Raw genomic sequence first — 27706 nt, 5'->3', positions numbered from 1 at the left:
GATAGATAGATAGATAGATAGATAGATAGATAGATAGATAGATAGATAGATAGATAGATAGATAGATAGATAGATAGATAGATAGATAGATAGATAGATAGATAGATAGATAGATAGATAGATAGATAGATAGATAGATAGATAGATAGATAGATAGATAGCACTCCCAATGTGTGTGTCCAAAAGATCCCGATGGAAGAACTACTGTAGGAGAGTCTTCCTGTATCTCTAGTGTTTGTTTCAAGTTTTACAGTTTATTTGTCAAGTTCACAGGATACACCAGGTGGAAGCAGTGAAATGCTTACCGGCACTTTCCCAACAATGCAGTATTCAAGTCACTAATATCAAGTCAATAATATAGTAAGAAAAACACGAGAAATACAAGAAATACTTATTCTTATTACTGTTTTTGATTTGCTCGTGTTGCGAAGTGCTTGTGTTTCTAGCTCCGACAGTGCAGTAATATCTAACAATTTCACAACGTATACCCAATACACACAAATCTAAGTAAAGGAATGGAATTAAGAATATATACATATATTTACAAGCAATGTCAGAGCGGCATAGACTAAGATACAGTAGAATAGAATACAGTAAATACATATGAGATGAGTAATGCAAAATATGTAAACATTATTATTAAAGTGACTAGTGTTCCATTTATTAAAGTGGCCAGTGATTTCAAGTCTATGTACAATATATAGGCAGCAGCTGTTTAACAGTCTGATGGCCTTGAGATAGAAGCTGTTTTTCAGTCTCTTGGTCCCAGCTTTGATGCACCTGTACTGACCTCGCCTTCTGGATGATAGCGGGGTGAACAGGCATTGGCTCAGGTGGTTGTTGTCCTTGATGATCATTTTGGTGTAGGTGTCCTGGATGGCAGGTAGTCACCTCTGGTGATGCGTTGTGCAGACCACACTACCCTCTGGAGAGCCCTGCGGTTGTGGGCGGAGCAGTTACCGTACCAAGCGGTGATACGGCCCGACAGGATGCTCTCAATTGTGCATCTGTAGAAGTTTGTGAGGGTTTTATGGGCCAAGACAAATTTATTCAGCCTCCTGAGGTTGAAGAGGCGCTGTTGTGCCTTCTTCACCACACTGTCTGTGTGGGTGGACCATTTCAGGTTGCCAGTGATGTGTACGCCCAGGAACTTGAAGCTTTCCACCTTCTCCACTGCGTTCCCGTCGATGTGGATAGGGGGGTGCTCCCTCTGCTGTTTCCTGAAGTCCACGATCATCTCCTTAGTTTTGTTGACGAGTAAGAGGTTATTTTCCTGGCATCACACTCCCAGAGCTCTCACCTCCTCCCTGTAGGCTGTCTCATCATTGTTGATAATCAGAAGTACTATATATTTAGTGTGTATCACACTTGTGTGTTTGTGTGTGCATGTGTGTGTGCATGTGTGTGTCCATGTGTGTGTCCGTGTGTGTGTGTGTGTGTGTGTGTGTGTGTGTGTGTGTGTGTGTGTGTGTGTGTGTGTGTGTGTGTGTGTGTGTGTGTGTGTGTGTGTGTGTGTGCGTGTGTCCGTGTGTGTGTGTGTGTGTCTGTGTGTGTCCGTGTGTGTCCGTGTGTGCGTGCGTGTGTCCATGTTACCTGAGAGCACGGTGAAAACAGCAGCGAAGGCGTTGAGTTTAAGTCCGTCGATGACGTTGTTGGAATGGAACAGCTCCAGACACATGAGACTGAACCCAACCACCAACAACATGATGTATAGTACCTCTGATACCACCGACAGCCACAGGACTCCTGGAACACACACACACACACACACACACACACACACACACACACACACACACACACACACACACACACACACACACACACACACACACACACACACACACACACACGGACAAACACACACACACACACACACACACACACACACAAAATAATGAAACATTTAAAAAAGTAATCCTTTCTAGATAAAACTGTACTAAATATATTCACGTCATCAAATAATTGATTAAAACACATTGTTTAGCTATGAAGCCTCAACAGTACTCTGTCGGGTAGCACCATGGTGTAGCCAGAGCATAGCTAGCGTCTGTCCTCATTGACTTCAATACAAAACCTAGGAGGCTCATGCTCCTCACCCCCCTTCCATAGACCTATGGTAATTATGTCGACTTCCGGAGGACGTCCTCCAACCAATCAAAGCTAACATGTTGTCCACCCAATCAGAGAATTAACGTAATACTATGCATGTTTTAGAAGCTTGGTGAGTTGTTGGATAGATTTTGAATTGAGATAGTCAGCTTGTTTGGGGATATATTTTAATTAAAATTAGTTTCCTCAAACTGCAGGATACGGAGGAAGTAGATTATATATTGTTTTCTTGGTTTTAGAACTTTATATTTGTGTCGAGTTAATGCAATTTATTTCAATTTACCTTGCTAACTTTAGTAGCCACTCGTTACCTAGCTACCAGAGTGCAGTTTTCTCTGCCAGAGTCACTAACGCTAACGACAATGTAGTGGATTTCACTGCCCACATCAGATTCAAGCTTCTGGGAAAAAGCTGTATTGGATGAAGGTCTGCGTATTCAAACTGAGCAACACAACGAGAAGGTAAGAAGAAACAGAGATGTTTTCAAGAAGATGATCTACGCCACTGCATTTTTAGGCACGTAGCATTTTGGCGTTGTCGTGCTTTTGGCATCATTAAAAGTGAAGACTGTTATTTTATCAAATCAATTCTATGTAATTATTATTACGTGATTAAACTAATCATGTAATTGTAATTAACTAGGAAGTCGGTGGCACCAAGGAAAATATTCAGATTACAAATTAATTTTACTAATATAACTCTTCAGATATTTTTATATCTGATCAATTAGTCTTCTTATTAACGAATTATTATTTACCACACGTTAGTCTCATTCCAAACGTCGTAAATTGTTGGTTATCTGCACGAACCCAGCCTTTACTATGAATCATCCATACACCAATTGGCTTAATCGTTTATTTACTAACTAACTAAATAATCACAGAAATGCATAAACAAACAACAGTAGATATTGGTTAGTAACAAATGATAGGGAAGATTTCCTAGTGGGCTAAGCCGATATGACGGCTTGGTGGACAAAGGGAAGTGGGTGTGGACTGAGACAGAGCGGGAAAGGAAAAAGAGATCACTACATAGTTGATAATTATATTAATTGAAATGCTAATCCTTTGCACATGAACGCCCACTCATTCGGGAATAATTGCAATCAATATATGTTTACGCCCAGTGTGTCGTTGCGATCTCTGTTGGAATCGTCAGTCCGTCTGCTGGAGAGTTCATCCGAGTCTCTTTCTGTTTCCCTGAAGAATAAAGTATTTCGTCGGTTAGAATGGATACTTCAGAGCACCATTCAGAAATGATTTTCATAGAATAGATGTTTCGGCGGTTGTCGGTAATCGCATCCCAGGTTGACAATTTCTAGCAGCAGACTAGTTATTTATATCTAAGATTTGCTCTTATTCTGTAGGCATCGATAGCCTCAGAGTTGAACCATTTCCAGCCGTGTAGCCAATGCTCCACGTGGTATGGTTAGGAATTCGATAACTATTCACAATCACAGCTCACGGTGTGGGTTTGCTTAGTCTTGATACTCAAACCTGTGCCACCTCAGTTTACACCGAGGTACGCGTGGTCTGAAGAGTATTTCCTCAGGAGGAGGTTTTATTCGTAACAATAGAAAAGACGGTTCTATGACACCAGATCATGTCTGTGCTCACGGGGGTGTGGCTACTGACTAGTTAAACTGTAGATGGAATACAATTCTCTCACATTAAAGGTTTAACATCACATTACATAATTTCACAAATAGTTTCATCTTTACTCATTCATTTTATACAAGAATTAGATGCAAACACCATAATTGAGAAATGTACACATTCAGAGATATATAGTCATGTGTGTTTCCTGTCCTCTCTGAGGTCATCAAATGAAACACACTCATCATACCCGTCCCTTAAGTGTCCACGGACCATTCCCACCTCCTCACAAGTGGACATTTTGTTTCATATTCCCATTTTTGGGATTTAGGAGTTCGCCATGTAAAATCCTTTGTTCTCTCTGTGTCTCTCTTTCTGCATGGCCAGGGGGAGAGAGTCTCCGACAGGAATTTACGACCTGAGATAACAGAACCTGGGTGTAGAAGAGAGTAGGAAGCCGTGATCTATACCCAGAAAGGGCCACGTCATGACAGCGTTTAGGAGGCACGATTACTTGCTGAGCATATGGACATATCTACTGTCTTCTCTGGGATGTTGAAATCAATTCAGAATGATTGTCATTTGCTCTCTCATCCACCGGTGCATTTTCCTAGCTTTGGGATGAGAGTTGAATACATCTCTGATAGCTTGGGGGACAGACCAGGATACATTTTCCTAGCTTTGGGATGAGAGTTGAATACATCTCTGATAGCTGAGGGGCAGACCAGGATACATTGTCCTAGCTTTGGGATGAGAGTTGAATACATCTCTGATAGCTGGGGGCCAGACCAGGATACATTGTCCTAGCTTTGGGATGAGAGTTGAATACATCTCTGATAGCTGGGGGGCAGACCAGGATACATTGTCCTAGCTTTGGGATGAGAGTTGAATACATCTCTGATAGCTGGGGGGCAGACCAGGATACATTTTCCTAGCTTTGGGATGAGAGTTGAATACATCTCTGATAGCTGGGGGGCAGACCAGGATACATTGTCCTAGCTTTGGGATGAGAGTTGAATACATCTCTGATAGCTGAGGGGCAGACCAGGATACATTGTCCTAGCTTTGGGATGAGAGTTGAATACATCTCTGATAGCTTGGGGGCAGACCAGGATACATTGTCCTAGCTTTGGGATGAGAGTTGAATACATCTCTGATAGCTTGGGGGCAGACCAGGATACATTGTCCTAGCTTTGGGATGAGAGTTGAATACATCTCTGATAGCTGGGGGACAGACCAGGATACATTGTCCTAGCTTTGGGATGAGAGTTGAATACATCTCTGATAGCTTGGGGGCAGACCAGGATACATTGTCCTAGCTTTGGGATGAGAGTTGAATACATCTCTGATAGCTGGGGGACAGACCAGGATACATTGTCCTAGCTTTGGGATGAGAGTTGAATACATCTCTGATAGCTTGGGGACAGACCAGGGTACATTGTCCTAGCTTTGGGATGAGAGTTGATAGGCTGTACTGTGCTGCTTCTCTCCGACCTCATGAAAGACCGTGAATCAGATATATGACAACGTGACTCGTCAGTCAGTATTTTAATGACACGAACACAAGACATACATCCCAAATGACACCCTTTATCTCTCTACATGGTGAACTACTTCTGACCAGGGTGTACCCTAGTCCATTTAGACTTTACCTCTATCTCTCTACATGGTGAACTACTTCTGACCAGGGTGTACCCTAGTCCATTTAGACTTTACCTCTATCTCTCTACATGGTGAACTACTTCTGACCAGGGTGTACCCTAGTCCATTTAGACTTTACCTTTATCTCTCTACATGGTGAACTACTTCTGACCAGGGTGTACCCTAGTCCATTTAGACTTTACCTTTACCTCTCTACATGGTGAACTACTTCTGACCAGGGTGTACCCTAGTCCATTTAGACTTTACCTCTATCTCTCTACATGGTGAACTACTTCTGACCAGGGTGTACCCTAGTCCATTTAGACTTTACCTCTATCTCTCTACATGGTGAACTACTTCTGACCAGGGTGTACCCTAGTCCATTTAGACTTTACCTTTATCTCTCTACATGGTGAACTACTTCTGACCAGGGTGTACCCTAGTCCATTTAGACTTTACCTTTATCTTTCTACATGGTGAACTACTTCTGACCAGGGTGTACCCTAGTCCATTTAGACTTTACCTTTACCTCTCTACATGGTGAACTACTTCTGACCAGGGTGTACCCTAGTCCATTTAGACTTTACCTTTACCTCTCTACATGGTGAACTACTTCTGACCAGGGTGTACCCTAGTCCATTTAGACTTTACCTCTATCTCTCTACATGGTGAACTACTTCTGACCAGGGTGTACCCTAGTCCATTTAGACTTTACCTTTACCTCTCTACATGGTGAACTACTTCTGACCAGGGTGTACCCTAGTCCATTTAGACTTTACCTTTACCTCTCTACATGGTGAACTACTTCTGACCAGGGTGTACCCTAGTCCATTTAGACTTTACCTCTATCTCTCTACATGGTGAACTACTTCTGACCAGGGTGTACCCTAGTCCATTTAGACTTTACCTCTATCTCTCTACATGGTGAACTACTTCTGACCAGGGTGTACCCTAGTCCATTTAGACTTTACCTCTATCTCTCTACATGGTGAACTACTTCTGACCAGGGTGTACCCTAGTCCATTTAGACTTTACCTCTATCTCTCTACATGGTGAACTACTTCTGACCAGGGTGTACCCTAGTCCATTTAGACTTTACCTTTATCTCTCTACATGGTGAACTACTTCTGACCAGGGTGTACCCTAGTCCATTTAGACTTTACCTTTATCTCTCTACATGGTGAACTACTTCTGACCAGGGTGTACCCTAGTCCATTTAGACTTTACCTTTACCTCTCTACATGGTGAACTACTTCTGACCAGGGTGTACCCTAGTCCATTTAGACTTTACCTCTATCTCTCTACATGGTGAACTACTTCTGACCAGGGTGTACCCTAGTCCATTTAGACTTTACCTCTATCTCTCTACATGGTGAACTACTTCTGACCAGGGTGTACCCTAGTCCATTTAGACTTTAACCAATACGGGTCAAAAATAGTGCACTATAAAGGGAACAGGGCTCTATAGGGCTCTGGTCAAAGTAGTGCACTATGTAGGGAACAGGGTGCCATTTGGGAGACATCCAAGGAAACAGGAGAGAGAGGGCTCGGTCTGTCAATATTCTCAAGTAGCTGAGACACCTATAAAACATTTACTATCTCTGAATTCATTACATTAACAGGAAAAACTGTGTGTGTGTGCGTGCGTGCGTGCGTGCGTGCGTGCGTGCGTGCGTGCGTGCGTGCGTGCGTGCGTGCGTGCGTGCGTGTGTGTGGTGACAAAGCTTTTTAAAGTAACCAATCCAAGAGAATTAGTTCTGGGAATTGAATGTGAACGTAAAAAGATTCTTCTTCTTCTTCTTCTTGTTCATGACGCACTCAGGTGGCGTCTAGTTGTCAGAAAACAGGTGGCCGTGTCTTAAAAATCATCCCAAACAACAACAGTCATGGGAGGAGAAAACAATGACAGGAAAACATCAAAGTGAAGGAGACAGAACACACCAAACAGCTTGCTGATCCCAGACCAGATTCTATGTAAAACAGCTTGCTGATCCCAGACCAGATTCTATGTAAAACAGCTTGCTGATCCCAGACCAGATTCTATGTAAAACAGCTTGCTGATCCCAGACCAGATTCTATGTAAAACAGCTTGCTGATCCCAGACCAGATTCTGTGTAAAACAGCTTGCTGATCCCAGACCAGATTCTATGTAAAACAGCTTGCTGATCCCAGACCAGATTCTATGTAAAACAGCTTGCTGATCCCAAACCAGATTCTATGTAAAACAGCTTGCTGATCCCAGACCAGATTCTATGTAAAACAGCTTGCTGATCCCAGACCAGATTCTATGTAAAACAGCTTGCTGATCCCAGACCAGATTATATGTAAAACAGCTTGCTGATCCAGACCAGATTCTATGTAAAACAGCTTGCTGATCCCAGACCAGATTCTATGTAAAACAGCTTGCTGATCCCAGACCAGATTCTATGTAAAACAGCTTGCTGATCCCAGACCAGATTCTATGTAAAACAGCTTGCTGATCCCAGACCAGATTCTATGTAAAACAGCTTGCTGATCCCAGACCAGATTCTATGTAAAACAGCTTGCTGATCCCAGACCAGATTCTATGTAAAACAGCTTGCTGATCCCAGACCAGATTCTATGTAAAACAGCTTGCTGATCCCAGACCAGATTCTATGTAAAACAGCTTGCTGATCCCAGACCAGATTCTATGTGAAACAGCTTGCTGATCCCAGACCAGATTCTATGTAAAACAACTTGCTGATCCCAGACCAGATTCTATGTAAAACAGCTTGCTGATCCCAGACCAGATTCTATGTAAAACAGCTTGCTGATCCCAGACCAGATTCTATGTAAAACAGCTTGCTGATCCCAGACCAGATTCTATGTAAAACAGCTTGCTGATCCCAGACCAGATTCTATGTAAAACAGCTTGCTGATCCCAGACCAGATGTAAACGGTGAGAGTTGTTGATATTAAAAGAAGTAGCTAAATAACAAGGTACAAAAGTAACAAGTTTACTCCCTATAGAGACCCATTAACTCTACTACTAACCCCTCTCTACTAGGAACCCCTCTCTACTAGGAACCCCTCTCTACTAGGAGCCCCTCTCTACTAGGAACCCCTCTCTACTAGGAACCCCTCTCTACTAGGAACCCCTCTCTACTAGGAGCCCCTCTCTACTAGGAACCCCTCTCTACTAGGACGCCCCTCTCTAATAGGACGCCCCTCTCTACTAGGAGCCCCTCTCTACTAGGAACCCCTCTCTACTAGTAACCCCTCTCTACTAGTAACCCCTCTCTACTAGTAACCCCTCTCTACTATGAACCCCATTGTCACAAAATGTATTAAGTACTAATCAGATATGTTAAAAATGTTATTCTTATTTGTAGTGAAGTCCAATTAATTGTGCTAATATTATATACTAATTATGTTCTGGCCCGCCGACTGTTGGCTCAGAAAAAATGTGGCCCGCAAACCTAGCTGACAAACCCTGCCTCATTCATGAAATGAGTAGGTGTGTCCAAACTTTTGACTAGATACAGTACCAGTCAACAGCTGGGACACACCTACACATTCCAGGGTTTTTCTTCATTTTTACTATTTTCTACATTGTAGAATAATAGTGAAGACATCAAAACTATGAAATAACACATATGGAATCATGTAGTAACCAAAAAAGTGATAAACAAAGTAGCCACCCTTTGCCTTTATGACAGCTTGACAGCTTGGCTCTTGGCATTCTCTCAACCAGCTTCACCTGAAATGCTTTTCCAATAGTCTTTAAGAAGTTCCCACATATGCTGAGCACTTATTGGCTGCTTTTCCTTCACTCTGCGGTCCAACTCCTCCCAAACCATCTCAATTGGGTTGAGGTCGGGTGATTGTGGAAGCCAGGTCATCTGATGCAGCACTCCATTACTCTCCTTCTTGGCCAAATAGCCCTACACAGCCTGGAGGTGTCATTGTCCAGGCCCACTAAGCACAAAACAGAAGGGATAGCGTATTACCTCCCGGGTGGCGCAGTGGTCTAGGGCACTGCATCGCAGTGCTAGCTGCGCCACCAGAGTCTCTGGGTTCGCGCCCAGGCTGGGCTGGGTTCGCGCCCAGGCTCTGTCGCAGCCGGCCGCAACCGGGAGGTCCGTGGGGCGACGCACAATTGGCATAGCGTCGTCCGGGTTAGGGAGGGTTTGGCCGGTAGGGATATCCTTGTCTCAGTATGTAAAATGTAATAAAATGTATGCACTCTACTGTAAGTCGCTCTGGATAAGAGCGTCTGCTAAATGACTAAAATGTAAATGTAAAAATGTATCGCTGCAGAATGCTGTGGTAGCCATGCTGGTTAAGTGTGCCTTGAATTCTAAATAAATCACTGACAGTGTCACCAGCAAAGCACCCCTATACCATCACACCTCCTCCTCCATGCTTCACAGTGGGAACCACACATGCGGAGATCATCCATTCACCTACTCTGCGTCCCACAAAGTCACGGCGGTTGGAACCAAAAATCTCAAATTTGGACTCATCAGACCGAAGTACAGATTTCCACCGGTCTAATGTCCATTGCTCATGTTTCTTGGACCAAGCAAGTCTCTTCTTATTATTGGTGTCCTTTAGTAGTGGTTTCTTTGCAGCAATTCGACCATGAAGGCCTGGTTCACTCACTCTCCTCTGAAAAGTTGATGTTGAGATGTGTCTGTTACTTGAACTCTGTGAAGCATTTATTTGGGCTGCAATGTCTGAGGCTGGTAACTCTAATGAACTTAACCTCTGCAGCAGAGGTAACTCTGGGTCTTCCTTTCCTGTGGCGGTCCTCATGAGAGCCAGTTTCATCATAGCTCTTGATGGTTTTTGTGACTGCACTTGAAGAAACGTTCAAAGTTCTTGAAATGTTTCGGATTGACTGACCTTCATGTCTTAAAGTAATGATGGACTATTGTTTCTCTTTGCTTATTTGAGCTGTTCTTGCCATAATATGTGCTTGGTCTTTTACCAAATAGGGTTATCTTCTGTTGGCTCATACTGATTGGCTCAAACGCAGTAAGAAAGAAAGAAATTCTACAAATTAACTTTTAACAAGGCACACCTGTTAATTCAAATGCATTCCAGGTGAATTTCTCATGAAGCTGGTTGATAGAATGCCAAGAGTGTTCAAAGCTGTCATCAAGGAAAGGGTGGCTACTTGGAAGAATCTCAAATATAAAAAATATTTTGATTTGTTTAAAACTTTTTTGGTTAATACATGATTCCATATGTTTTATTTTATAGCTTGAATGACGGGTGTGTCCAAACTTTTGACTGGTACTGTATATTTAAGCAATAAGGACTGAGGGGGGTGTGGTATATGAGCCAATATACCACGACTAAGGGCTGCTCTTCTGCATGACGCAACGCCGAGTGCCTGGATACATCCCTTAGCCTTGGTATATTGCCCATATACCACAAATCCCTGAGGTGCCTTATTGCTGTTATAAACTGATTACCAACGTAATTAGAGCAGTAAAAATACATGTTTTGTCATACCCTGATCGGCTGTCAGCCAATCAGCATTCAGGGCTTGAACCACCCAGTTTATAAATGTATATATATATTATTGAGTTATTTTGTAAGCAGTAAGGTACAGTAGCTTTATATTTTAACAATGCCCAGTTTACTAGGAAATGTCTGTTTGGAAAAGTTCATTTATTCAAGCTAAATTAGCCTTTTACCTCAAAGGGAAAAGTTGTTTAGGTTTACAGGACTGGTACAGTCCACCTTTAAGTCCTATAACACTCACCAGATAGAAGTTCTGTTCATTTCATTCAATTTGAAGTTTTATCTTTTCATATTTCCCACGTTGTGTCGGAGCTCCGTGTGTCGGTGGGGTTGTGCATCCGGGGCGCACACGCGCCTTTGCGAAAGCGCTAAACGTTGTTGCCGCTAGTCGACAAATTCCAATCAAGTTGATCAGTGTTAAAAGTGATCCCTATATTGATTGTGCACAGTACATGGAAGTGAAGACGTCTGTTTTAGACAGAAGACTATATCATGTGGTAAATAGGAGAATGCCAGTTGCACTATGCGTCAGTCTGTTTCTGTTGTCATGTGGCCCTGCTTTATTCTGGACCTGGAGGATAACTATGGGCCCGTTTCAGAAGGCCGTTCAGTGGTGATGCTGCTTCAGCCTGGTACAGTCCACCTTTAACTCCTATAGAAGACCATTCAGTAGTGATGCTGCTTCAGTCTGGTACAGTCCACCTTTAACTCCTCTAGAAGGCCGTTCAGTAGTGATGCTGCTTCAGCCTGGTACAGTCCAGTAGTGATGCTGCTTCAGCCTGGTACAGTCCACCTTTAACTCCTATAGAAGACCATTCAGTAGTGATGCTGCGTCAGCCTGGTACAGTCCACCTTTAACTCCTCTAGAAGGCCGTTCAGTAGTGATGCTGCTTCAGCCTGGTACAGTCCAGTAGTGATGCTGCTTCAGCCTGGTACAGTCCACCTTTACTTCCTATAGAAGGTCATTCAATAGTGATGCTGCTTCAGTCTGGTACAGTCCACCTTTAACTCCTATAGAAGGTCATTCAGTAGTGATGCTGCTTCAGCCTGGTACAGTCCACCTTTAACTCCTATAGAAGGCCGTTCAGTGGTGATGCTGCTTCAGCCTGGTACAGCCCACCTTTAACTCCTATAGAAGACCATTCAGTAGTGATGCTGCTTCAGTCTGTTACAGTCCACCTTTAACTCCTATAGAAGACCATTCAGTAGTGATGCTGCTTCAGCCTGGTACAGTCCACCTTTAACTCCTATAGAAGGTCATTCAGTAGTGATGCTGCTTCAGCCTGGTACAGTCCACCTTTAACTCCTATAGAAGGTCATTCAGTAGTGATGCTGCTTCAGCCTGGTACAGTCCACCTTTAACTCCTATAGAAGGTCATTCAGTAGTGATGCTGTTTCAGCCTGGTACAGTCCACCTTTAACTCCTATAGAAGACCATTCAGTAGTGATGCTGCTTCAGCCTGGTACAGTCCACCTTTAACTCCTATAAAAGACCATTCAGTAGTGATGCTGCTTCAGCCTGGTACAGTCCACCTTTAACTCCTATAAAAGACCATTCAGTAGTGATGCTGCTTCAGCCTGGTACAGTCCACCTTTAACTCCTATAGAAGACCATTCAGTAGTGATGCTGCTTCAGCCTGGTACAGTCCACCTTTAACTCCTATAGAAGACCATTCAGTAGTGATGCTGCTTCAGCCTGGTACAGTCCACCTTTAACTCCTATAGAAGACCGTTCAGTAGTGATGCTGCTTCAGCCTGGTACAGTCCACCTTTAACTCCTATAGAAGGTCATTCAGTGGCGATGCTGCTTCAGCCTGGTACAGTCCACCTTTAACTCCTATAGAAGACCATTCAGTAGTGATGCTGCTTCAGCCTGGTACAGTCCACCTTTAACTCCTATAGAAGGCCATTCAGTAGTGATGCTGCTTCAGCCTGGTACAGTCCACCTTTAACTCCTATAGAAGGTCATTCAGTAGTGATGCTGCTTCAGCCTGGTACAGTCCACCTTTAACTCCTATAGAAGACCATTCAGTAGTGATGCTGCTTCAGCCTGGTACAGTCCACCTTTAACTCCTATAGAAGACCATTCAGTAGTGATGCTGCTTCAGCCTGGTACAGTCCACCTTTAACTCCTATAGAAGGTCATTCAGTAGTGATGCTGCTTCAGCCTGGTACAGTCCACCTTTAACTCCTATAGAAGACCATTCAGTAGTGATGATGCTTCAGTCTGGTACAGTCCACCTTTAACTCCTATAGAAGACCATTCAGTAGTGATGATGCTTCAGTCTGGTACAGTCTACCTTTAACTCCTATAGAAGACCATTCAGTAGTGATGCTGCTTCAGCCTGGTACAGTCCACCTTTAACTCCTATAGAAGGCCATTCAGTAGTGATGCTGCTTCAGTCTGGTACAGTCCACCTTTAACTCCTATAGAAGGTCATTCAGTAGTGATGCTGCTTCAGCCTGGTACAGACAAATCCCAGACCTATGGCCTCAGCACACACACACACACACACATACACCCCCCCCACACACACACACACACACACATATATACCCACATTACTCACCTCTCTCTGAGGCCGGAGCCAGATCAATGAAGCTACGACACTTCTCACCTGAGAGAGAGAGAGAGAGAGAGAGAGAGAGAGAGAGAGAGAGAGAGAGAGAGAGAGAGAGAGAGAGAGAGAGAGAGAGAGAGAGAGAGAGAGAGAGAGAGAGAGGTGGAGAGAGAGAGAGAGAGAGAGAGAGGTGGAGAGAGAGAGAGAAAGGTAGAGCGAGAGAGAGAGAGAGAGTACAAGAGCGTTAATATCTGTTAACATAAATAATTTTAACTTTTTTGTATTTTTTATTTTAACACAGTAAAGAGTTTAAATATTAAAAGGCTCGGATTCTATCTGAATGTGTTTTGTCAGCTCTGTACCTTTTAAAGGCAATGTTCCTGCGTTCCCCGGAGACCGCATTCACAGTAAACGCTGCATATGTCGGCTCAATCGGGAGTTTATTTTAAATGGAGCGTAGCTGACAAAGCGCGATGGGATTAAATCCCAGGCCTTATTCTCCATTGACAAATCAACATAGTACATAATGAAAATCTTAGCAAACACTTGTGGAGGACAAAGCCTAGGACAGATTGTTTGGTGAGTCTGCCAGAAGAGTTTCAATTCAGATTTTTAAATAACTTTTTGAAGAAAGGGATATTGTTAACGACAAAGAGAGCAGCTGGAATTAAATCTGGATGAAAAACACTGTGAACATTAGACTGGAGGATGTGTGTGTGTGTGTGTGTGTGTGTGTGTGTGTGTGTGTGTGTGTGTGTGTGTGTGTGTGTGTGTGTGTGTGTGTGTGTGTGTGTGTGTGTGTGTGTGTGTGTGTGTGTGTGTGTGTGTGTGTGTGTGTGTGTGTGTGTGAGAGAGAAATACATTATTTCCCAGTTGAAGGTGAAACTCCTTCTCTTTTGTGGATAACACATCCACACTATCGCCCCCTCACTTTCCAAGATGTAGAACACCCAATTAAACATGTGTGTGTTAGTGATTGTGTGCATGTGTGAGAGAGAGTCTCTCTCTCTCTCTCTCTCTCTCTCTCTCTCACTCTCTCTGAGCTGATCCTAGACCTGTCTAAAGGTAACTTCTAAAAGTATAGTAGCTTGTAAACATTTCTGGAAGTGAATCACTAATGGAATAGGTTGATCTAATGGACTGAGCTCGTTATGGGTTCATTAGTTAATTGATGGTTGTTATGGATGGTTGATGGTTGTTAACCGTAACAGCTCTGTCTGTCATCCCTGTAGGATGTGATCGTTCCTCTCTCTCTCTCTCAATGGGCACACACACACAGGGCTGGCACAGTTACCGTATAACAACATAACCAACCGTTAAAGATGATTACCGTATAACAACATAACCAACGGTTAAGAATGATTATCGTATAACAACATAACCAACGGTTAAGGATGATTACCGTATAACAACATAACCAACGGTTAAGGATGATTACCGTATAAACACATAACTAACGGTTAAGGATGATTACCGTATAACCACATAACCAACGGTTAAAGATGATTACCGTATGACAACATAACCAACCGTTAAAGATGATTACCGTATAACAACATAACCAACGGTTAAGGATGATTACCGTATAACACCATAACTAACGGTTAAGGATGATTACCGTATAACAACATAACCAACGGTTAAGGATGATTACCGTATAACAACATAACCAATGGTTAAAGATGATTACCGTATAACCACATAACCAACGGTTAAGGATGATTACCGTATAACACATAACCAAGGTTAAGATGATTACCGTATACACAATAACCAACGGTTAAAGATGATTACCGTATAACAACATAACCAACGGTTAAGGATGATTACCGTATAACAACATAACCAACGGTTAAGGATGATTACCGTATAACAACATAACCAACGGTTAAGGATGATTACCGTATAACAACATAACCAACGGTTAAGGATGATTACCGTATAACAACATAACCAACGGTTAAAGATGATTACCGTATAACAACATAACCAACGGTTAAGGATGATTACCGTATAACAACATAACCAACGGTTAAGGATGATTACCGTATAACAACATAACCAACGGTTAAAGATGATTACCGTATAACAACATAACCAACGGTTAAGGATGATTACCGTATAACAACATAACCAACGGTTAAAGATGATTACCGTGTAACAACATAACCAACGGTTAAAGATGATTACCGTATAACAACATAACCAACGGTTAAGGATGATTACCGTATAACAACATAACCAACGGTTAAGGATGATTACCGTATAAACACATAACTAACGGTTAAGGATGATTACCGTATAACCACATAACCAACGGTTAAAGATGATTACCGTATAACAACATAACCAACGGTTAAAGATGATTACCGTATAACAACATAACCAACGGTTAAGGATGATTACCGTATAACCACATAACCAACGGTTAAAGATGATTACCGTATAACAACATAACCAACGGTTAAAGATGATTACCGTGTAAAAACATAACCAACGGTTAAAAAGATGATTACCGTATAAACACATAACCAACGGTTAAGGATGATTACCGTATAACAACATAACCAACGGTTAAAGATGATTACCGTGTAAAAACATAACCAACGGTTAAGGATGATTACCGTATAACAACATAACCAACGGTTAAAGATGATTACCGTGTAAAAACATAACCAACGGTTAAAGATGATTACCGTGTAAAAACATAACCAACGGTTAAGGATGATTACCGTATAACAACATAACCAACGGTTAAGGATGATTACCGGATAAACACATAACCAACGGTTAAGGATGATTACTGTATAACCACATAACCAACGGTTAAGGATGATTACCGTATAACAACATAACCAACGGTTAAGGATGATTACCGTATAACAACATAACCAACGGTTAAGGATGATTACCGTATAACAACATAACCAACGGTTAAGGATGATTACCGTATAACAACATAACCAACGGTTAAAGATGATTACCGTATAACCACATAACTAACGGTTAAGGATGATTACCGTATAACAATGTAACCAACGGTTAAGGATGATTACCATATAACAACATAACCAACGGTTAAGGATGATTACCGTATAACAACATAACCAACGGTTAAAGATGATTACCGTATAACAACATAACCAACGGTTAAGGATGATTACCGTGTAACAACATAACCAACGGTTAAAGATGATTACCGTATAACAACATAACCAACGGTTAAAGATGATTACCGTGTAACAACATAACCAACGGTTAAAGATGATTACCGTATAACAACATAACCAACGGTTAAAGATGATTACCGTATAAACACATAACTAACGGTTAAAAAGATGATTACCGTGTAACAACATAACCAACGGTTAAAGATGATTACCGTATAACAACATAACCAACGGTTAAAGATGATCACCTTATAACAACATAACCAACGGTTAAGGATGATTACCGTGTAACAACATAACCAACGGTTAACGATGATTACCGTGTAACAACATAACCAACGGTTAAAGATGATTACCGTATAAACACATTACTAATGGTTAAAAAGATGATTACCGTATAACAACATAACCAACGGTTAAGGATGATTACCGTATAACCACGTAACCAACAGTTAAGGATAACGACCGTCACGACCGTCACTATCTAGCTACTCCCCTCTCCTCACTGATCTGATATTGACTACACTATCTAGCTACTCCCCTCTCCTACTGACCTGATATTGACTACACTATCTAGCTACTCCCCTCTCCTCACTGACCTGATATTGACTACACTATCTAGCTACTCCCCTCTCCTTACTGACCTGATATTGACTACACTATCTAGCTACTACCCTCTCCTCACTGATCTGATATTGACTACACTATCTAGCTACTTCCCTCTCCTTATTGACCTGATATTGACTACACTATCTAGCTACTCCCCTCTCCTCACTGACCTGATATTGACTACAATATCTAGCTACTTCCCTATCCTTACTGATATTGACTACACTATCTAGCTACTCCCCTCTTCTTACTGACCTGATATTGACTACAATATCTAGCTACTCCCCTCTCCTTACTGATATTGACTACACTATCTAGCTACTCCCCTCTCCTCACTGACCTGATATTGACTACACTATCTAGCTACTCCCCTATCTTTACAGCTGGAGAGCAATGCTCAGCAAGCGGGAGCGAAGGACACTGTGCCCGTGTTGTTGTGTTGTCATCTTGCAGCTGAAACTGCCCCTACTGTGTAGTGGACTGTATCACGGTGACATCCAGATGGTTACTACCCAATACTACAAGCTGCTATCCCATTGGAAAGAAAATCAAGTGGGATGGAACAAATCAAGTGGGATGGAACAAATCAAGTGGGATGGAACAAATCAAGTGGGATGGAACAAATCAAGTGGGATGGAACAAATCAAGTGGGATGGAACAAATCAAGTGGGGTGGAACAAATCAAGTGGGATGGAACAAATCAAGTGGGATGGAACAAATCAAGTGGGGTGGAACAAATCAGGTGGGATGGAACAAATCAAGTGGGATGGAACAAATCAAGTGGGATGGAACAAATCAAGTGGGGTGGAACAAATCAAGTGGGATGGAACAAATCAAGTGGGATGGAACAAATCAAGTGGGATGGAACAAATCAAGTGGGGTGGAACAAATCAAGTGGGGTGGAACAAATCAAGTGGGATGGAACAAATCAAGTGGGGTGGAACAAATCAAGTGGGATGGAACAAATCAAGTGGGATGGAACAAATCAAGTGGGGTGGAACAAATCAAGTGGGATGGAACAAATCAAGTGGGATGGAACAAATCAAGTGGGATGGAACAAATCAAGTGGGATGGAACAAATCAAGGGGGATGGAACAAATCAAGTGGGATGGAACAAATCAAGTGGGATGGAACAAATCAAGTGGGATGGAACAAATCAAGTGGGGTGGAACAAATCAAGTGGGGTGGAACAAATCAAGTGGGATGGAACAAATCAAGTGGGATGGAACAAATCAAGTGGGATGGAACAAATCAAGTGGGGTGGAACAAATCAAGTGGGGTGGAACAAATCAAGTGGGATGGAACAAATCAAGTGGGATGGAACAAATCAAGTGGGATGGAACAAATCAAGTGGGATGGAACAAATCAAGTGGGATGGAACAAATCAAGTGGGATGGAACAAATCAAGTGGGATGGAACAAATCAAGTGGGGTGGAACAAATCAAGTGGGATGGAACAAATCAAGTGGGGTGGAACAAATCAAGTGGGATGGAACAAATCAAGTGGGATGGAACAAATCAAGTGGGATGGAACAAATCAAGTGGGGTGGAACAAATCAAGTGGGATGGCAAGTACCTGGATAAAACACCCTGCTCGTTTGCACCAGCTTGTATCTCAGCTGACATACAGCACCAGTCAAAAGTTTGGACACCAACTCATTCAAGGGGTTTTATTTATTTTTACTATTTTCTACATTGCAGAATAATAGTGAAGACATCAAAACTTTGAAATAACACACATGGAATCTTGTCGTAACCACCACATGGTGTAATTAAAGCATCCAGCCAGGGTGTAACTCTGTTGCTGCAGTTACACCACAGCATTTTATTTGGAGATTGGGTTGATAGTATCATGTTCTAATATGTATTATCATGTTGTCATGTTCTAAAGTGTATTCTCATGTTCTAATGTATATTCTCATGTTCTAGTGTGTATTCTCATGTTCTAGTGTGTATTCTCATGTTCTAATGTATATTATCATGTTCTAGTGTGTATTCTCATGCTCTAATATGTATTATCATGTTGTCATGTTCTAATGTGTATTCTCATGTTGTCATGTTCTAATGTGTACTCTCATGTTCTAATGTGTACTCTCATGTTCTAATGTATATTCTCATGTTCTAGTGTGTATTCTCATGGTCTAATGTGTATTCTCATGTTCTAATGTGTATTATTCTCATGTTCTAATGTGTATTATTCTCAAGTTCTAATGTGTATTATTCTCATGTTCTAATGTGTTTTCTCATGTTCTAATGTGTATTCTCATGTTGTCATATTCTAATGTATATTTTCATGTTCTAATGTGTATTATTCTCATGTTCTAATGTGTACTCTCATGTTCTAATGTGTATTCTCATGTTCTAATGTGTATTCTCATGTTCTAATGTATATTCTCATGTTCTAGTGTGTATTCTCATGTTCTAATGTGTATTATCATGTTCTAATGTCTATTCTCATGTTGTCATGTTCTAATGTGTACTCTCATGTTCTAATGTGTATTCTCATGTTATAATGTATATTCTCATGTTTTAGTGTGTATTCTCATGTTCTAATGTCTATTCTCGTGTTCTAATGTGTATTATCATGTTCTAATGTCTATTCTCATGTTGTCATGTTCTAATGTGTACTCTCATGTTCTAATGTGTATTCTCATGTTATAATGTATATTCTCATGTTTTAGTGTGTATTCTCATGTTCTAATGTCTATTCTTATGTTCTAATGTGTATTATCATGTTCTAATGTCTATTCTCATGTTGTCATGTTCAAATGTGTACTCTCATGTTCTAATGTGTATTCTCATGTTATAATGTATATTCTCATGTTTTAGTGTGTATTCTCATGTTCTAATGTCTATTCTCATGTTCTAATGTGTATTATCGTGTTCTAATGTCTATTCTCATGTTGTCATGTTCTAATGTGTATTCTTCTCATGTTCTAATGTGTATTCTCATGTTCTAATGTGTATTATCATGTTCTAATGTGTTTTCTCATGTTCTGATGTGTATTCTCATGTTCTCATGTTACAATGTGTATTGTCATGTTCTAATGTGTATTGTCATGTTCTCGTGTATTCTCATGTTCTAATGTGTATTCTCATGTTGTCATGTTCTAATGTGTTTTCTCATGTTCTAATGTGTATTATTCTCATGTTCTAATGTGTTTTCTCATGTTCTAATGTGTATTATTCTCATGTTCTAATGTGTTTTCTCATGTTCTAATGTGTTTTCTCATGTTGTCATGTTCTAATGTGATTTCTCATGTTCCAATGTGTTTCTCATGTTCTAATGTGTTTTCTCATGTTCTAATGTGTATTCTCATGTTCTAATGTGTATTCTCATGTTGTCATGTTCTAATGTGATTTCTCATGTTATCATGTTCTAATGTGTATTCTCATGTTCTAATGTGTTTTCTCATGTTCTAATGTGTATTATTCTCAAGTTCTAATGTGTTTTCGCATGTTCTAATGTGTATTCTCATGTTCTAATGTGTTTTCTCATGTTCTAATGTGTATTATTCTCAAGTTCTAATGTGTTTTCGCATGTTCTAATGTGTATTCTCATGTTCTAATGTGTATTCTCATGTTCTAATGTGTTTTGTCATGTTGTCATGTTCTAATGTGATTTCTCATGTTCTAATGTGTATTCTCATGTTCTAATGTGTATTATCATGTTCTAATGTGTATTCTTCTCATGTTCTAATGTGTATTCTCATGTTCTAATGTGTATTCTCATGTTATAATGTGTATTCTCATGTTGTCATGTTCTAATGTGTATTATTCTCATGTTCTAATGTGTATTCTCATGTTCTAATGTGTATTCTCATGTTCTAATGTGTATTCTCATGTTGTCATGTTCTAATGTGTATTCTTCTCATGTTCTAATGTGTATTCTTCTCATGTTCTAATGTGTATTCTCATGTTCTCATGTTATAATTTGTATTCTAAATTTCCCAAACACGTGGTCCCGTGTGGCTCAGTTGGTAGAGCATGGCGCTTGCAACGCCAGGGTTGTGGGTTCAATTCCCACGGGGGACCAGGGTTCAATTCCCACGGGGGGACCAGGATGAATATGTATGAACTTTCCAATTTGTAAGTCGCTCTGGATAAGAGCGTCTGCTAAATGACTTAAATGTAAATGTAAATGTAATCCTGGTCTAAAAAGCACTTTCAATGGAGATTTTCTTTTGAGAATGTGTTTTAGTCCAAGACTAGGCTTAATCTTGGGGCTGCTGAGTGAATCAAATCAATCATCAATCACATCCGGCTGTGATTTGGAGTCCCATAGGGCAGCGCACAATTGGCCCAGCGTCGTCCGGGTTTGGCCGGGTTAGGCCGTTTTGTAAATAAGAATTTGTTCTCAACTGACTTGCCTAGTTAAATAAAGGTTAAATATTTTTTTTTAAATAAATTAAAAGGGCTCCCGTTGCATTCAATCCTGCCCTCATCACCAGACACCCCAATGCCACCAGACTTTAGTCCGGTTTCCGGTTGATGGCTTCACCGAGGTCAGAGGTGGATACCTGCACAAAGGAAGTTATTTAAGTGCCGCTGAGGGTATGCAATCCCCAACAGCACTACTTCACTGTAGGAAGGTGAAATTCCAGTGGCAAAGGGAGGAGACACAGGAAGACCAGTATCTTCCACAGCTGCAGGATGCTGCCAGAGCCCCAGTCTGTCAGAGTCTGCCTACCGCGCGCCGCCAGCACACACACAAAGCACAAAGACACACACAGAGATGCATACATACACACACTGCCTGCTTGCCTGCCAGATAACATAGGACAGCTGTGTGTGGGGTTGAGGTACGAGGTAATGCCAGCCTACCAGCCCAGAGAGAGGAGAGAACACTGGATTCCCACTAAATGGCCAAAAAGTCCAAATTGTTTGTACCCTAAAAAATTATAAAACCATAAATAAGATTTTTGGTCTTAATTTAAAGTTAGGGTTAGGCATAAGCAGAGTTAGCAGAGTGGTTAGGGTCGGGGTTAGGCATAAGATTAGCAGTGTGGTTATGGTTAGGGTTAAGGCTTGGGTTAGGTTTGAAACAACTAGAAGGACTTGGCCAGATAGTGCTCACCAGGCTACATTGGCTTCCACAGCTCCCATAAAGCTCTGCATGTGTGTGTGTGTATGTGTGTGTGTGTTTGGCTCTCTCTCTTTCTTTCTTTCTTTCTTTCTTATCTCTCTCTCACACACTCTCTCTCTCTCTCTCTCTCTCTCTCTCAAACAAACAAACAAAGCGCTACCAAAATTCTATCAACACATCTTCTGTGCTACACGTGCAACATCAACTCTTAAACATTGCTACTCTCCGTTCTGGGATGGCTACAAGGCCCTCCCCCACCCTCCCTTTGGAAAATCAGATCATGCCTCCATTCTGCTGCTTCCCTCATATAAGCAGAAACTCAAACAGGAAATACCCATGGTAAGGACTGTTCCACGTTGGTCAATCGGAATCTATGCTTCAAGATTGTTTTGATCATCACAGGCTGGGAAACGTTCCCGGGTTGCCTCTGAAAATAGTATTGACGTATACACTGACTCGATGACTGAGTTCATCAGCAAGTGCATAGAAGATGTTGTTCGCGCTGTGACGATTAGATTAGGCAGCATTCATGCAAAACTGAAAGTCCGAACCACCACATTTAACCATGGCAAGGTGACTGGGAACATGGACGTGTACAAACAGACCAGCTTTGACCTCCGTAAGACAATTGAAGAGGCAAAACAACAGTACAAGGACAAAGTGGAGACGCAATTCAACGGCTCAGACACACTATGTATGTGGCAGGGATCCCAGACCATCACAGATTATAAAGGGAAAGTCAGCCACGTCGCGGAACCATTGTTCCTTTACCCAAGAAAGCGAAGGTAACTGAACTAAATGACTATCTGTAACGATCGTCGTATGAAGGAGTGGACCAAAACGCAGCGTGGTAAGTGTTCATGATACATTTATTACTCAAAACACTCGAACAAAATAACAAAGAGGGAAAACCGAAACAGTCCTGTCAGGTGCAGACACTAAACAGAAAACAACTACCCACAAAACCCAAACGAAAAAGGACAACTTATATATGATCCACACCAACATAGAAATTAAGAAACTAGAATGCCCACCCTAGTCACACCCTGGCCTAACCAAATGAGAGAATAAGAACCTCTCTATGGCCAGGGCGTGACAGTACTCCCCCCCAAAGGTGCGGACTCCGGCCGCAAAACCTGACTCTAAAGGGGAGGGTCCGGGTGAGCATCCCTTCACGGCGGCGGCTCTGGTGCGGGACGTAGACCCCCCTCCGCCTGAAGATCCCTCCGCTTTGGTGGCGGCCCTGGTGCATGGACCTTCACTGGAGGAACCGGGCCGCAGATCATCGCCGGAGGAACCAGACCACCGATCATCGCCGAAGGCTCCGGACTGGGAACCGTCGCTGCAGGCTCCGGACTGGGGACCGTCGCCAGTGGCTCCGGACTGGGGACCGTCGCCGGAGGCTCCGGACTGGGGACTGTCGCTGGAGGCTCCGGACTGGGGACCGTCGCTGGAGGCTTAGTACGTGGCGCCGGAACAGGTCTCACCGGAATGAGGAGACGTACTGGCAGCCTAGTGAGTGGAGCTACCACAACACATCCTGGCTGGATACTCACTTTAGCTCGGTGAGTGTGGAGAGCTGGCACAGGACGCACTGGGCTATGGCGGAGCATTTGAGGCATAGTGCGTAGAGCCAGCGCAGGACACACTGGACCGTGCAGGCGCACCGAAGGTCTGGAGCACAGCGCTGACAGAACTCGTCCTGGCTGGATACCCCCTGTAGCCCGGCAAGTGCGGGGAGCTGGAACAGGCCGCACTGGGCTGTGCTGGCGAACCAGGGACACCGTGCGTAGAGCTGGCGCAGGATAACCTGGACCAGGATAACCTGGACTGCGGGGAGCTTGCACAGAGGGCACCGGGCTGTGGATGCGCACTGAAGGCATGGTGCGCAGAACCGGATAGCACGGTGCTTGACCGGTCACTCGCTCCCCACGGTAAGCACAAGGAGTTGGCTCAGGTCTGAACCCTGACTCTGCCAATCTCCCCGTGTGCCCCCTTTTGGGGCTGCCTCTCGTTCCTGCCTCGCTGCTCCCACTCCTCATAACGTTACCATTCTGCCTTTGCTGCTTCAATCTCCTCCTTCGGACGGCGATACTCCCCAACCTGCGTCCAGGGTCCTTTTCCGTCCAGAATCTCCTCCCATGTCCACTTGTCCATTTTTCCACGCTGCTGACCCCCAGGTGGTGAAGGTAGATAACAACACCTCCACTACGCTGATCCTCAACATGGGCGTCCCACAGGGGTGCGTGCTCAGCCCCCTCCTGTATTCCCTGTTCACCCATGACTTCATGGCCATGCACCTCTCCAACTCAATCATCAAGTTTGTTGACGACACAATAGTGGTAGGTAGGCCTGATTACCAATAACGATGAGACAACCTATGGGGAGGAGGTGAGAGCCCTGGCAGAGTGGTGCCAAGAAAATAACCTCTACCTCAACATCAACAAAATGAAGGAGCTGATCGTAGGCTTCAGGAGACAGCAGAGAGAGCACGCCCCCATCCACATTGACGGGGAAGCAGTGGAGATTACTTAGCATGCACATCACTGTCAACCTCAAATGGTCCCTTCACACAGACAGTGTGGTGAAGAAGGCTCAACAGCGCCTCTTCAACCTCAGGAGGCTGAAGAAATTAGTCTTGGCCCCTAAGACCCTCACAAACTTCTATAGATGCATCATTGAGAGCATTCTGTCAGGCTGTGTCATCGTACATCAATTCCAACCGCAGGGCTCTCCAGAGGGTGGTGCGGTCAGCCCAACACATCATCGGGGGCACACCCACGGCCCTCCAGAACATCTACAGCTCCGTGTGTCACAGGAAGGCCAAGAAGATCATCAAGAACCTCAGCCACCCGAGCCACGGCCTGTTCACCCCGCTACCATCTAGTAGCAGCAAATCTAATCAAAATCAAACCACATTTTATTAGTCACACAGGTGTTTAGCAGATGTTGTTGCGAGTGTAGCGAAATGCTCTAGTTCCGACAGTGCAGCAACATCTAACATGTAATTGTCAACGGGTGTATTAGAGGCGAAGTCAGGTGCAGGAGAGCAGAGTGATGTAAACAAGCGCACTTTTATTTTAGATCCAAAAACGAGAGCACTACATAAATAAAACGCGCTCAAAACACGGAACATAATAAAAGTAAAGTGTAAATGAACACCACAATAACATGAAACAATTACCCACAAAACATGATGGGAAACAGAGGGTTAAATACAAGTAGATTGATTGGGGAAATGAAAACCAGATGTGTATGGAACAAGACAAGACAAATGGATATATGAAAAATGGAGCTGCGATGGCTAGAAAGCCGGTGACGTCGATCGCCGAACGTCGCCCGAACAAGGAGAGGAGCCGACTTCGGTGGAAGTCGTGACAGTAATATCTAACAATTTCACAACAAATACCCAATACACACAAATATAAGTAAAGGAATGGAAAATTAATATGTAAATATGTGGATGAGCAATGGGTCAGAGAGACTGAAAAACAGCTTCTATATCCAGGCCATCTGACCGTTAAACATTCACCGCTAGCCGGCCTCCTCCGAGTACCCTGCCCTGAACCTTAGTCACCGGCTACCACCCGTTACTCTACCCTGCACCTTAGAAACTGCTTTTCCCTATGTACATAGAGTCATTGAACACAGGTCACTTTAGTAATGTTTACACATACGGCTATACCTACTTTATATGAACTGTCTTAGACACAGTTTATATATAATGGTGTGTATCGACAGTATGGACAGTATATGAATAGAAACGTGTTTGATCTGCAGTGTGTCTCTAGCCCCAACAGTGCAGTAATAATACCTAGCAATACAAAACAACATAATCAAAAAAGTAATAAAACAAAGAAATGAAATATATATTCAAGACCCTGTCATTGCTCATTCTGATATTTCGTCATTTCTTTTTTGTTTACTTTGTGGATTATGTGCCTATCGTTTTGTATAGCTTGGTATTACTGCACTGTTGGAGCTAGAAACACAAGCATTTCTCTGCACCTGTGATAACATCTGCTTGTCTGTGTATGCACCAATAAACTTTGATTAAATTCGATTTTTTGAGTCTGAGAGTAAACCTGTTGTTGAAGTGAGCGATTAGCTCATATGAGTTACCGGTACGTACCGCGGGAGATATTGACGAGTGAGTGTGTGCACCATACACGTTGCAGATCAATCAATGTGAAAATGTCCAGCCTTAGTATCACTGTTAATTAAATAAAGTCCGATATTAACTAATAACTGTCTGGTTGTTCTGGTCGTAATATTCTTAACTTAGCCTATAAAAGAGAATAAACAGTTACGTTTGACTGTCAGCACATTTTGTTTAGACTACTTATCATACCAACATCGTATTTTTCTTTTTTTTCCTACTTATTGAAACGTTTTGATATTATTCCTGCAACGTGCACTGTTGAGAGAAGAGCTCGCAAGTAAGCATTACATACTACCGTTTACATCCCATTGTATCCTGTGCATATGACAAATAAACTTAGACTTTAGTTGTGATTTCAACTCATTTATCCGATTTCCCGAGACCATTAGTCAACATTCAACCGGATTTAAATAATTCTAATGACTCATTATGAGCGCGTCTAACTAACGGAAACGTTATCATCTCACCTGGACCGTGAATGTTCTCCTCGCAGGAGTACCAGATCCCGGTGTGGAAACGGCGGAACAGAAAGCGATCGTCTCCGGTCTCCCAGCTGTAGTGGACCTTGCTCTTGTCTGTCTCGTTCGTGCCGCTGTCGATGCAGTTGTGCCGCCGCTGCTTGCTGCAGTTGGGCTTGGGGACGCGCTGAGTGCCCTCGCACCAGTACGTCGTAATGAACGCGGTGGTGGAAAAAAACAGCGCGACCAGGTTGAGTCCAACCGAGAGCAACGCGCGGCATTTCCGCGTGGTCTTCATAGTCTTCCGCGCACTGGGAGCGGAGGAACTGTTGCACAGAGGCGCTAAAAGTTCATAAATGACAGACGGCGGGGTTGAGTAATGGAAGAATGAAACAAAACATTGCCGAGGGAAAGGACGGAGGCGTGCAGAGGAGAGGAGAGCGCACGAAACTATTCCCTAGCAGTCTACTCCAACGGCACCCAGTCTGTAAACGGTGCTCAGAGAAGATAGACGCATCTGGGAAGGTAGATGGTTGGGTTCCCCGTCATGTTATCGTCTTTCTATCTGCGTCGGACTGTGACATCTTTGGCAGCGTGTCGAGGGAAAGAACATGCCCAAGGAGTGGCGTGGCTACAATGAAAAGCTCAGCCAGGCTGATCAGCTTTAATAGTAAAACCCAGTCACTGCTGGCAGGGTGCGTGGCTCCGTGAGTAGTCTGGTCTCTCTCTCTCTCTCTCTCTCTCTCTCTCTCTCTCTCTCTCTCTCTCTCTCTCTCTCTCTCTCTCTCTCTCTCTCTCTCTCTCTCTCTCTCTCTCT

General features: G+C 42.8%; 1 protein-coding gene across 1 annotated transcript in view; it reads right to left on the bottom strand.

Annotated features, from left to right (window-relative positions):
- The window catches only part of gsg1l (gsg1-like), a 34647-nt gene extending 7460 nt beyond the window's left edge, over positions 1-27187 (bottom strand). The window contains exons 1-3 of the mRNA XM_038985643.1: positions 26899-27187; positions 13415-13462; positions 1594-1746 (exon numbers count right to left, since the gene is read on the bottom strand). Coding sequence (XP_038841571.1) covers positions 1594-1746; positions 13415-13462; positions 26899-27187 — 490 coding nt within the window. The remainder of the gene's footprint in view (positions 1-1593; positions 1747-13414; positions 13463-26898) is intronic.
- Between the last annotated feature and the right edge of the window lie 519 nt (positions 27188-27706).

The sequence above is a fragment of the Salvelinus namaycush genome, unplaced genomic scaffold (assembly GCF_016432855.1).
Source record: "Salvelinus namaycush isolate Seneca unplaced genomic scaffold, SaNama_1.0 Scaffold360, whole genome shotgun sequence".
NCBI lineage: Eukaryota > Metazoa > Chordata > Actinopteri > Salmoniformes > Salmonidae > Salvelinus > Salvelinus namaycush.
Note: the sequence above shows the minus strand (reverse complement) of the source record. Positions and strands in the feature narration are given on the sequence as shown.